The following is a 14,907-nucleotide window of genomic DNA, read 5'->3' on the forward strand; positions in this document are numbered from 1 at the left end:
AAAAGAGTAAAATTACAAAAAATCCGACCTCCAAGGAAAAAGTAAAATCACAAAAATCCCTGAAATGTGTTTCAAAAGTACCTAATATGATAACAGACTAGAAGAATCAACTTAAGATTCGAGCTAGCACGAGGTCTGTTACGTATAATGCATTAATTTTGTAATGGTCGATAGAACATTTTTAAAATTGAGTTATCTCCTGTCAAGTAGAACGACTGAAATACATAACACATACATGAAAGATGTTAAATATCTTGGCTTTTAGACGACTTTTTGCTAATCATATAATTATGCATCACTAGAAATATGCAGTCGCTTCTTTACATTGATGCAGTGAATAAAATATAGTGGCTTTTTGAATCCATATACATACATGATTTTTAACGATATAAGATCTTGAAACGCATCTGCTGTAATACTGACAATCTCGTTATTATCTAATTCTCTGAAAAAATTGCAATATCATATACATGAAGAAAATTATATGTTAATCTTATTATTACTATTTTCTATCAAATAGAGAACACATTTTGTTTGATTCAATAATTTTCAACTTAGCAATATAAGGGGATATAACTCATATAATTTAACCTTTACAAAGGAAATTGAAGTAAAATTATTATAAGTAATACATCAATTGGATAAAACAGTCAATTCATCTTATTGTATAATTGACAATTGGGTATTTTGACACCAGTATGATGACCTTGTTGATGTGTTTGGAAATAAAATAACCTTTAAGTGATCTACTGATCAAACTAGAATTGAATTGTAACTAGCTTGGTTGGTCTCTCTTTAAGTCTGGTCCTGTGCAAAATGCATTCGTGAGATACAGAAATTCTAGCACCCTACAGAAAAACACCTACGTTGTCCTGTGGTGCAATCTTTTTTAAAAGAAACCTTACTACACATTCTATGTTCTGAGCAACACATATGTTTATTATATTATTCCGGGACAATATATTTAATTAAAGCAGCAATAGATGCTCAATGTATTACCAACTCATCTAATATTTGATTTATAACATACTTAAATGTATTTCAGATATGCAAAATGCAATGAAAGGAATCATGCTATTGATAGATATCAATAACGTGCGTTTATGAGAATGTACGACAATATTTCGATGGGATTGTGACCCCAAAACAAATATAAATTCAAATAGTCAGGTACAATGTAAGCATGTGTTACAGTAAATATGCCGATTTTCCTAGTTCTGTTTGAGTTTATAACTTTGATAAATGATGAACAAAATGTGAACCTTTAATTAACATGTAGCAAAATGATTTTTTGTGTCCGTCGAACACTACAGGCAATTGTTTTTTTCTCCTGGTATCCTTTGTGTTTTTCCATCTTGTATTTCTTTTTAAAACTGAACATCCTGAGCACATGGATAGTCTCTAACTGAGGTCACGTCATATATTGCAAAATGGTTCACATTGACTGTGCAATATACTTACAATCTTTCCAATTCTGTGAGTCCAGAAAAGTCGCTGCCATCAATTGCGATGAGACGATTACGCGATAACATCCTGCAAAAAAAACCACAAACAGATTACAGGTGCATGCATCGTCTTGATATTAAACAGGTTTGTAGAAACCAGCCCTCAACATCGAATGTGTAAAATTAGAGACATGAGAATCTATTCTTACAAATGTGTAATAATGGAAAAGAAGGGATGCGGGGAATTGATTCATGAATTTCTACACATACTTGACATGTTATGAGAAAAAAGTTTTTACGACTGTTCTTCGTCTCACAATCACAGTGAATATTTCAACATGGAACAAATGGTCACCAATTGCTGATCATATATTGTGTATAACTGGCTGATAAATATATCAAATCTGACAAAATATCAATTTGTTGCGGATCCACGTTTTAAAAAGAGGATTCGAAAGAGCCTAAAAAATTGTTTAAAAGTACACAACATTCACAAATCGGGGAAAGTTTGTTTCATGTATACACACATTTGTGTCTCAGAAGGAAGCCCTTGACATTTATTTGTCTTTTTAAGTTTTTAATAGAGTCTAAAATGATGATTGTTGAAACACATTCAATAAGTAAACATGTTTGTTTCTCTTCCGTATATTTTTGATCACTTTAAACACAATCATGTATACATGGTTTTTTTTTAATTGAAGTAAGTATAATTGGTGATTTATCATATTTTTGTATATCTTGTCACATAAAATTATATATGTTATACTGTTTACATCTTAGGTTACAAAAACTATTATCAATTCAATATAACCGTGGGTCAGCGTACCCTAATTTAAATTTTAAAACTTGTAGAACATCGAAAATAATTAGTTTTGATCGTATTAACTATTTTCTCTCGCTATAATTCTTTTCAATTCATCTCAATTAGTAGTATCTTTTCAATAAGGAGACATGATGGGGATCTTATTTTACGTCCGTAATAAAAGGTCAGATTGTTTTTCCAACTTCATTTACTTGACTTCTTTTGATATTTAAGATGCGATTAGTATCTCTAGGTGTGAAGTGCGAAATACTTGCACAAACAAAAACTTGTAAAAAATGTTTTTAGATCAAGGTCATCTACAAATATTTCTTTTGAGAATAAAACTTAAACTGAAAATTCGAGTATTAAGTTATCACTTACTTTAATGTAACAATTTATACAGTTAATGATATTTCAACTGTAGCTTAAAAATTATAAAATATTACAATTTCAAACTTATTTCTTTTACTGTAAGCAAGAAGAATGTATCAAATCCTAGATTAAGCTCTAAAAACAATGAAATGTAGTCAAGCAAATTGAATACTTGCTTAAGGCAACAACCATTTTCTTATCTGGGGGGAGGGGGGGCCTTGGATTTTTATTGTGTTCATAATTTCTTTTTCAGAACCTTCCTCCGATAATATATTTTTTCTTATGAGAAGGAAAGCAAAATTTCTTTCCTATTATGTGGAATACAGAAATACATTTTTTTTTCACAAACCTATGAAATTAACATAAAATTCATTTTAATTTTTTATTTGATGTAAAATGTAGAGTGCACGGCTCTGTCTATATCCTGTCATTTTCTGTTTTCTCTGTTGTTTTTTTTTTAGCCTACTTCCTACATTATGATATTCTCTGCGTCCGTCATACAGGTACCACAGTCCTTGAATTTTAATTTTTGATGTGGCCACCATTGCCATATGTAATGGCAAAGAGTGAGTAGCTCCAAATTATAAACATCCACTGTTTCAAACTATGATAATTGACATTCCATTGAAAAAAAGATGTATTAGGAATGATACACACAGAAAATACTACCGGTATACAAGTCATACACAATCAGGGCTACTTTAAAATGAAATAGAGAAAGGAAATGGGTAATGTGTCAAAGCGACAACAACCATAGCGACCATAGAGCAGACCACAGCCGAAGGCCACAAATTGGTCTTCAATGTACACAGTGTACAAGCGGACAGTGACACAAAACGGAAGTTGCTGATCTGTCCGACGGCGATCGGCTCGTTGTTTTTCAAAAAAATATAGAATATCAACACAAAGTGTCCCATAATGGATTGTTCAGCAGCTCAAGGTAAGTGAATAACTACAATGATGTATTTTTGACCATTTAAAGCTTATTTTATGCTTTTAGCATCAACCGTCTTTTTAAAATAACTCCTGATCATGAAGAGGGGTCAAAATTTAGCGATTTTTCGAGTCATAAATCTTAACAAAACTCCGAAAATTCAAACATTTTCAAGATTTTTAATCGATACATAGTTGAATAATCATATTCCGCATACACACACAAAAGTTTGGTTCATTTTTTTTTATTATATTGTCACAATTGAATCTTTTCTATTCAAAGTGTACTGTCCGCCTCGTTGCCACCGTATGTTTTCATACTGTCCGATTCGTTGGTCATATTCATGATCGATATCTTAAGCAAAAGTAAGATTGAAACATGCAATTTATCCACATCTATGACCGATTTCCTAGGAAATATCAACATTTATAAAATGTTACTGATTATTACATATAAAAAGCATTGTTAATGCATGCACATGAAAATTTAATATACGTTTCTCTAGTTTGTTTTAGGAAAATGGGGCACGTAGGTGATTTTTATGGTATATTTATTCATACATTCATGTGGAACATTGTTATTTTTATCACTTAAAAACATAAATAGGGGTAATAACTTTTCATGAAAAATACAACCATGCAACAAAAGTTATTTCTAGGCCTTTTATAGTATTGGCAGCAATTGCCGCATTTCTTCAATATCAGAGTCAATGTAATTGTCATCCGATATAGAAAGATCCAAAAGTTCTCTCGACAGATCTGCATCGATATCGAAAAATGATTTATTCTTGTCTCCTTCAGTTTCCATTTCCTCGTCTGTCTGTTCCTTGAGGTCATGAGAAATATCAGATTTGCGGGGTGTTGATGTGGAGATTTTTTGTCTTTTTGCAACTGGGCTTCCAATTTCATGCGAGTTATCATTTTCAATTTCAAAAAGAGTGCTTGCTGTTTCCAAAAGATCACATGTTTTTCCTATATTAAGAGTTTCCTTATAATTGTCACTATGTATGTAATAACCATCCTTTTGTAGTTGGTTTGGTTTAACACAAAAGTTTTTCGTCTGAAGAATGCATCTATTTTGAATATAAACCTTTATTTTAAGTGTTTGTTCCGGATGGCGATTTATATTGTGGTCTATTATTTCGGAAAATATTTTGCACGAAAACAAGCATGTTGTACAACTATAAGGATTACTAGTACTCATCATGTATATCTGAAAATATAAGCAAAACATTATTTAATTGATGTTCTTAAGTGCGCTGCATCACTCACTATCATATACTGTTGTTTTAAAATAACTTTTAAACAAGAATGTGACCATAGTACACGGATGGCCCACTCGCACTATCGTTTTCTATGTTCATTAGGCCGTAAAATTGGATCAAAACTCTAATTTTGCATTAAATTAGAATTCATGTCATAGGGAACATGTGTACTGAATTCACCATGCATTTATTAGAATATTATATCGGTAGAGAATCTAACAACAAGGTCCGCAAACGATGAATACGAGCAGCAGACATGAGTAAAGGTTCTGGAAGAGTGACCAATGTCCCCCTTTAATTGACACGAGATCCAAGCTGAATATATAATCTATAAATATTTTCCATATATAATCATAGACAGTATCTGTGTTGAATAAAGTTTAAATGTGGATAAATTGCATGTTTCAATCTTACTTTTGCTTAAGATATCGATCATGAATATGACCAACGAATCGGACAGTATGAAAACATACGGTGGCAACGAGGCGGACAGTACACTTTGAATAGAAAAGATTCAATTGTGACAATATAATAAAAAAAAATGAACCAAACTTTTGTGTGTGTATGCGGAATATGATTATTCAACTATGTATCGATTTAAAATCTTGAAAATGTTTGAATTTTCGGAGTTTTGTTAAGATTTATGACTCGAAAAATCGCTAAATTTTGACCCCTCTTCATGATCAGGAGTTATTTTAAAAAGACGGTTGATGCTAAAAGCATAAAATAAGCTTTAAATGGTCAAAAATACATCATTGTAGTTATTCACTTACCTTGAGCTGCTGAACAATCCATTATGGGACACTTTGTGTTGATATTCTATATTTTTTTGAAAAACAACGAGCCGATCGCCGTCGGACAGATCAGCAACTTCCGTTTTGTGTCACTGTCCGCTTGTACACTGTGATGTAGCGAGAAACTCCCGCACTTGAAGGCGGTCTTCAGCTGGCCCCTTAAAAATATATATACTAGTACAGTGATAATGGACGTCATACTAAACTCCGAATTATACAAAAGAAACTAAAATTAAATATCATACAAGACTAACAATGGACAGAGGCTCCTGACTTGGGACAGGCGCAAAATTTCTGCTTATGATACCGTATCTATTCCTGTTATAAAATGACTATTTCATGTTTATAATAGTTGCAGTTTTAAGTATGGTCTTAATGTAGTAACATTTATGCGGGAGATTTGGAATGCTTTTAAATATTTCTGGATCAAACACTAGTACAGGCATTACAGGCAGGAACATACAAACAGTGATAAGGTATAAATAGAAATCTAAGCTTAATCTGTAGACTGGACAGATGTTTATAATCTGCTGTTTCACTGCCTCATCTGTTTCACCATTCTAAAATTCAGCCGTGAATTTTTTTTCAAGCAGGTGACAGCAAAGGAATCTCAGCAACACACCCCCCCCCCTCCCACTCCCCGCCCCCATAAGAAAATGGTTGTTGCCTAAATTCAGTATATATTTTTGTTCCTATCAAACTTAAATAAATCTATTTTTTTTTTAAATATTCTATGTTTCTCAATATGAAAATGTTGTTATATATATTTTGACAGCATTGGTTATTTTACAAATCCTTGTTCACTTTCAATATTAAATCGTCTCTCTTTTGATAGACAGTTAATACATGCGGCTATCACAAACTTATAAAATTCTTAACGGTTATTAAATGACGGATATTAGTTTATTAAAACTTATTGTAACTGTTATAAATCTTAGAAAACATTTTAATTTAAGGATTGTATCTCCCAATTACAATCGCTAGTTCCTTCTCCGGATTTGATTAAAGATTTTGCTTCTTTTCGGTTTTATCAGCTCCCTAAAGATATTTAGATTTTTAAGATCTTTTCTAAATTGTTGAAAAGCGCATTGGGAGCAGTAACATGTGTACTGTTTATGTAAACACAGCCATTAACAATAAAACTTGGGAAGAATTTGCAGAATGACCAAAAAAACACAAAATGTGCTGAACTTTGGGCCGACGTTTACCTAGGCTCTTAATAATTTGCTAAGGCATGATTATGATCATATTAGTGTTATACATGTATGAATGTTTGGTTATATTAGTTTTATACATTTATAAATGTATTATCATATTAATTTTATACATGTTTAAATATCTGATCATAAACGTTTTATACATGTATACATTTGTATTGATTCGTGGAAATATAAAGAGATGTGGTATGATTGTCACTGAATCAACTATCCACTTAAGACCAAAGAACTAGAGAACGAAGAATTCGAAGTCAGGATACGGCATTCATTTATGCTCAATACAAAAGACACCGTACAGCATTCAACATTGCGCAAACCACATACAACATAAACTACAGTATTGAAAGTTATGCGATATGTCCTATCAGAATTTGATTAGTATATGGTTACTACTGTAGACAATAACTGTTCTTACTGCTTCGTTTGAGGTCACAGTTATAAAATTACACATAATTTTTAAATTAACATAAGCTCTTGAATGAAATTTGAATACTATTTCGGTACACATGTGCATAACATTAGGTGTCATTAAATGGAGGACACATATATATTTTTGGAAAATTTGAGATTTTTATTGCTAAATCTGGGTTAATATTTTGTGGACTTCATTTTTTCTCCAAGGTATTTTTGGATTTAGTTAATCTTCTCTGAGAAATTTAATAACTGAATATACTTTGATATATTTTTACTTCATCACCAAATGATTTGTATAAGTGAAGAAATCTGATTAATTGCATCGATTACTACAACAATTTTACTTTTATCCTCAAGCACTTTAAAAGGTTTGTTTATTATGGAGCTTATACATTATGGTTTTCGACTTGAAAACTGATTTTCACTTCTACAACATTTAATTTATATTGATAAATAAAGGAGACTTAAATTCATTAAATATAAGAAATATCCATATAATCTGTGTTTTAACGTTCGACTGTGTTCCTTCGTGTTCTCAAATCATTTGAAAAATTATGAACTTGATTTTTTACTGCCAACTTAAAGGTGTAATGCTTTTTAAATCGTATAGAAGTTTTATGTTTCTCCCAAAATAAATGCAATTTTTTAACCTATAAATTATGTATTGCACATTTAATTTTATGAAGGATGACATAGCAGGTATATTTGTAAGTCTTGTTTCCTATTGATAAACATTTTCCTTAGATGTTTCATTTCTATTGTTCGGTCATTCACCTGTACCAACTGCACCAATCCTAATATAAGTTTTTTCCCAAAAATTACGCAAAGTATGATTTTCTTCATAATAAATGTTTTCAAAGACATGACTAATATAATGGACAAATAACACTAATGTCGAAGAAGTGAGCGGTTTTGAAAAAAAAATAAAAATATTTATTTGTTTTAATCAATGATCAAAAACAAACTTTGATCCTGTTACAAAACTTCGAATTTTTCGAAAAACTTTGGATTTTCTTATCCCAGGAATAGATTACCTTAGCCTTATTTGGCACAACTTTTAGGAATTTTTAGTTCTCAATGCTGTTCAACTTAGTACTTTTTTGGCTTTATAACTCTTTTGATCTGAGCTTCACTGATGAGTCTTATGTAGAAGAAACGCGCGTCTGGCGTATAACATTATAATCCTGGTACCTGTGATAACTATTTGATTCAGTTGTTTTAACGAACAGTTTTTAAAGTCAATGTTAAGAACATGAGAGATTATAAAATAAAAGCTTGGAAGCAATAGTTGTGTAAATTTCACAAGTAGAAAACACATATGATTACTAAGATATCTCGGTTGTCCTCCTCCATCTTGGATTGTGAAGAAGCATATAAAAATCGGTCTAGATCTTTCATGAAATTTGCAAATTCAGGAGCAGTTTGTAATGTATGTGTAAGGCATTTCAAAATAGAACATTTTGTGTTTTATCATATTTTAGACTGTATTTTACAAAAATCAGATTATTCTTATTTTATTTTTATTTTTTTTAAATTTTGCCATACACGGGTACATAACTCAGATTTAAGAGGAGGTAACTCGATAATGTTATTTTTATAAAAGAATGTGTTGTGAATTTACCTATTTCATTATGTACCAAGAAAACGAGTACCGTGACCCCATTATTTTTTTATTCTCATCTAAAGCATATTTTGAGAGCGATATTCTTATCTTTTACCGTAAAAATCTATGGTGTAGTTTTCTTTTATCACCCAAATTTGGTTTTCCATGCACAACCTATACAAATCTGACAATTTTGCTCAACCTGTAGCATGAAAACAGGCACAGTGACACATACTTTTTATAATCATTTTGAAAAAATATGATATAAAATTATAAATTACATTTTGACAAATTATCCAAACATTCTATGGATTTGAATTAAGAACTTCCATCTTCCTTAACGAGATTATTCTAATTCAATTGGTCTTATGCATGGTCCTTAGTTTTATAACATTCGTAACTCTCCGGTAATATTTATGTTATTGATGTGATACAATTTCCCGAGCTTTATATATGCCTATCTTGTGCACTGGAATATTTCTCTAGACTTACCTTGTTGTATAAAAAAAATCTGAACGTTAAACTCAACGGCAACATTTCCAGTAAGTAAATATCGGATTCCGCCATGGAAATTAGTCAAGGATAATGTGAAGGCCAGAATTATTCAGTGCTATCACGATAAAAGGACAATTATAGTTGTTTCTTGAAAACATTTTATATGCCACATCTCGAATGTACGCGGTTGGAGGATTCAAAAGTTTGGACAAAAACACGGTGCCAATTTTAACGTCAAATGTCTTCGGGTGGGATAAATTGTACTTTTAAATTTACAAACAAAACCTTCTCTGTAATTCACATTATCAAGATGTTTGATTTCTAGATTGACAACATATTTATTATGTTTCCAGGATGTGATTTTCAACTTTTACTTTTACTCATATGAGGCTTCCTTCATACAGGAACTTCTTATAAAGAAAGAAAAGAAGTTAGCAGTATCCCGTCACTTCATTTTCCGCTATAAAGATGCGTTCTCTTACTAAATAATTCAAAAGGAGTAGGTCCGATAAGGACCGATTTTGGCCTCAAATTTCAAGTTCATCTGACGAAAGATTTTGACCACTTTTTAAACACTAAAGTGTCTATTTTATTTGAATTAATTAGTTTATGTGAAATATTTTAACAGATTTAGTCATTAAAAACGATCCGATTCAAGCTCAAATATGAAAAATCTACCAAATATGCCGAAAATGTCACTTTTCAGATGGTTTTTGGTAAAAATGAAAGTGGCCGCATCCGTGTTCATCCTCAACCTTTACATATGTTATGTATTATCATAAATTACAACTTACATTTCAATACTAAGGATGAACACGAATGCGGCCACTTTCGTTTTACACGAAAATCGTCTAATATTTAACTAAATTTTAGCATGATTTAATGGTGCTAGTACCGGATATATGTGCATTGTATTGTCAAAAACAGCCCATATTTATGTAGCAGAAGCATTCTACTGTCCAATAAATAACTAAAGGTTTACATTTTAACAATTTTGTAAAACTGCTATATTTTGGGGCCAAAAAGGGGTCTTACTGAACCTACTCCTTTGATAACTGTTTTGAACGCATCTATCCCATCGAACTTTAGAGGAAGGATACCTCAAATACAGACGCCATCACGAGTTTATTGACTGTTATGGAGTATCCATTTCACAGATGACAATGGATATGCTCCAATTGTCGTAACTTCAATCCCGTCCCCTTTTCCCCGAATGTGATCTACCGAATCAGACTTACCACCGGGTTTGTACTATAACGACGGTTGCAGGATCTGTTTACCCTTCCAGAACACATGAGATCACCCCCAGTGTTTACTCGGGTTTGTGTATCTTGGTCTTTGGGTTTAATGTTGTGTTGTGTGAACTGTTGTTTGTGTGTTTGTCTTTTTCTTTCTTAGCCATGGCGCTGTCAGTTTATTTTTGACTTATTAGTTTAAAGGTTCCTTTGGTATCCTTCAGCTTTAAAAAAAACAATGTTGCATAAGAAGACCGGTACGATTAGCATATTTAATTACATACATATTTTGATCACTCTTTAGTAAATATGGTTACTGATGTTCCCCAATACATGTAGGGAAACTTAACCATTTTATGCTTAATTAGATTTTCTTTTTATAAAATCGCACAGGAAAGTCTCACCATAGAATTGAAATGCACTTATAAAATGTATGTAATATGTACCTCGGTTAAAAATAGGCGCATGATTACCAAAAAGTTACATGAATGTACTATACTTTTTTTCATGCAATTAAGTGGATATTTTGAAAACTACCATGCTTTATAAATCACTTTAATAAATCATTTGGAACTTACAATTAAACAAATTTTCAAACATTTAATCATCCACTCGTATCCATCACAATTTGCAGTAAAAGAAATAAGTGCAATTTTATTAGTTAATTGAACATAACCATTTTTTATTACAATCGCGAGTAAAAAGAAAATAGTTATGTTTAAACTATAAGGAGACCAACTTACGTCACCATGATGATGCAACAAAATCAGAATAAAAAAACTTAGTTTGTATATGATTTTAAAGTCTATATTAAAAAATAACTCGCCTGATGAATGAATGAGAGAAAAATCAAAATTTCCACCAACAGCGTCCATGTGATATATCACATAAAACTACAATCAATGAAATTAAATTGTCGTAATTTGTCTTCAGTGTTTTCAATTATTATTATTAATTTTAGTCACATTCACTGGTCATAATTAGAAATTATACAGAATTTAATTTTTCAACTTTCGCATTGAAGTTTGCCTTATGTGTTAGATGAATTTAGCTACTCATTTGAGTCCTTTTCAGTCATAATAGCTTCAAACGTGGCAGTCCATCTTTAGTTTTCAAATCTTAAGTTGGAGCATTCCTAATGAAATAAAGGTAAATCCAGAAAAACGTTTGAGATGTATTAAATCTAAAGGAAATTGCAATTTTTTTAATCTGGTGAAGATTTACAGAAAATAGCATTTTTAACTGAAAATACGTAGAAAATATTAACGGCTTTAAATATTGAAGGGTATTGTCTGATATGTCTGTATTCCTGCAATTATGGTGGTTGGTGGTTTCAAGTTAGTAACTAATTGTTAGAATATCGCGTTTGCATTTCTATTTAAAATAAGTCAGATTGTATGTTAGCATTTATCGTTTAATTATATAAAATTAAGGCCATGTGAGGGGGAATATCCGAAAGATTCAACCCTAACGAAGGTTAGAGGGGAATAACTTTCAGGATAGTTGACAATTCTTAATATCTGCGAACTCAAAGAACCGTAACTGTTTTATTATACCATTGTACCAAGCAAATATTAGCCTCATCGGGGTAAATGATGGTGGTAATCACCAGACCGTACAATGTTGTTTCATCAGCGGTGAATAAAAGGGTTATTCCCTTGACAGAACAGTTTGTCGGTGTAATTCACCGGTCCATCCGATTTTGACAAAAATTAATTCAGACCACGTGATCTTTTATTAGTGAATAAATTTATTCAATTATACTGTGAGGTTTTTTAATATATATCATCCACACAAAAAAGCATCAAACTTATCAAATGATGCATAGAACAATATTTCAGATTAAAACAAACGGTATATGGACGCCGAAAGTTTCGTCCACTTCCATTGCTATTGCCGCCAAGGTATACGAAAAAGTGTGATTCCACTTGCATTTAGACAATAATGATATTCATTAAAACATGTAGGTCATAGTAAGATAAATTTAGTAATTGAGAACAATCGATATGATGATGTTTGTTTTAAAAGATAAAATGATAAGTGATTTGTTTGACATGTATAACTTCAATCTTTTTTTTTTGCACAACTTTTTGGAATTTTGGATCCTCAATGCTCTTCAACTTTGTTCTTGTTTGGCTTTATAACTATTTCGATATAAGCGTCACTGAAAGTCTTATGTAGACGAAACGCGCGTCTAGCGTACTAAATTATAAGCCTGGTACTTTTGATAACTATTTACATGTTTTGAGCTCTGTGGTTGTAATGTTCTCTCTATGACACGTTCCTCGTTTCAATTCTCAATTTTGTTATAAACAAGTCACATACTTAATACATAAGTAAAATCACAAAACATATTGATCCCCGAGGAAAATTCAAAACATAAAAACCCCTTATCAAATGGCAAAATCAAAAGCTCAAACACCTGACTTATGTAGAAAATGGTGAATAAAACTTTGTTTAATAGCAAGCTAAAAATCTATCACTTGTATGACAGTCGTATAAAATTCCATTATATTGACAACGATGATAAACAAAAATAAAAACAAACACGATAGGTTAAAATGTCAAAATAGGCGTACAGCAGTCAACATTGTGTTTTAATATTAACCACTACAAAAACAGACAACTATTTATCAAAAAGGCCAATTAAATAGCATATAGACAAAGCACATTAGAAACAAAGGTAACATCTTTTTCAAGCTGAGGAATTTTTAAATGAATCTTATTCACAAACTTTTAGATGCAAATGATATGGGACCGACAGCCGTGAAGTCTGTTTGTACTCCTAACTTGGTTAACTCAGTTAACTGATACATGTACAAATAGTCTAGTGTACCTGAAAATTAAACGATTACAAAACGAAAAAGTTTTCAAGCAGAAATATCACTTTTTTATAGGAAATAAGGAGGTTCTACTTTACAGAAAGAACCTTTCGGACTTTTAATTAACAAACAGCTGGTTTGATCTTTTTCTGATATGAACAATTTAGTAATAACATTGTTAATTTTCATATTTGAAAGAAACTGTCGTATTTATCTTTTATAAAGAGGTTTACGTTTTTTACTTTAGGTAACCAATGCACGATACATATAATAGATTACAATCATTAATCTTTTTTACCTATAATCTGCACTAGATATTAAAAGGTTTGAACGCATGGTGTGCCAATCTAAGTTCAGATCAACAAACTATAAAGATCGTTTCTACTTCAAATTTTACTTCAAACCAATTAACATATTAATATGTATATATACTATGATAAACGGTGCCACTCCCCCCACTATTGTCATACCATTCCTTATCATTGGTTTTCCTTTGTCTACAGTATATGTTTACGCAAGTTGTTGTATGCAGTTTGATTTAAGTTAACATATACATTAACATTAATAAATATGTTAACTAAGAAGAAATATGAAACAACAATGTTTTATTAATGTCGTCTTAATGGAATGTGCGTCTTAAGTCCCACCAAAAGTGTATCATTGACCAATAAACTATGAAAATGGGGTCAAGGTCAGGTAATACATGCGAGACAGATATCTTCACCTTACAATTATTTCATTCACCAAATGTAAGAATCTGAAAACAAGAGTGCACACAATGAAATGTCTCGCCTTCTTTACTAACCATTGATATTATGTTGATAGTCCCAGACTTTACTACAGCTATTACATAAACATGACCCAAGAAAATAAGAACAATGTCACATAAATCAAACGAGAAATTCATGTAGCCCTTACAATCATTCACTACACTAAATATAGTTCACCTATTGCCGATAGTTTCTAAGAAAAAGACTTAACCAAGAAATCCTAAACATTAACCAATGAGCCATGAAAATGAGAACAAGGTCATAGGAACCATGTCAGTCAGATACATACAGCTTTAATCATTCTATACAACTAATATTGACCTATTGCTTATAGTTTAAGTTTCAGGGGGGTCCAGGGGTTAGAAACCCCTTTTTTGACGATCAATGCATTTGAATGGGGACATTTAGTTATCCGTGGTTGGACCCCTCCTTTTTCTAAATGGCTAGATCCGCCCCTGAGGTAAAGGTCAAGCGAAACCAAAAAGACTGACATATATCATCAAATATTTCCATACATAATATATAGTATAATAATATAGTATGTATAGTTGCATATAATACTGTAAACGATTTTTTTTTTCGCGGATACTTTCTTTCGCGTTTTACTCTTTATAGACAACTTCACCAATTATAGTATACCTATTGCCTACAGTATACGAAAAACTGACCAAAACACAAAAACTTTACTTTAACCACTGAACCATAAAAATGAAGTCAGTTCAGATGACACCTTACAATTC

The 14,907-nt window shown here is 31.5% G+C and overlaps 1 protein-coding gene across 5 annotated transcripts in view; it reads right to left on the reverse strand.

The window, feature by feature from the left end:
• Positions 1-14,907, reverse strand: part of LOC139512512 (protein slit-like) — a 62,932-nt gene that overhangs the window by 23,951 nt on the left and 24,074 nt on the right. For all 5 annotated transcript variants that reach the window (XM_071300166.1, XM_071300169.1, XM_071300168.1 and 2 more), the window contains exons 3-4: positions 1,462-1,533; positions 374-445 (exon numbers count right to left, since the gene is read on the reverse strand). In XM_071300166.1, the coding sequence (XP_071156267.1) occupies positions 374-445; positions 1,462-1,533 (144 nt within the window). The remainder of the gene's footprint in view (positions 1-373; positions 446-1,461; positions 1,534-14,907) is intronic.

Source organism: Mytilus edulis, chromosome 2 (genome assembly GCF_963676685.1).
Source record: "Mytilus edulis chromosome 2, xbMytEdul2.2, whole genome shotgun sequence".
Lineage (NCBI taxonomy): Eukaryota > Metazoa > Mollusca > Bivalvia > Mytilida > Mytilidae > Mytilus > Mytilus edulis.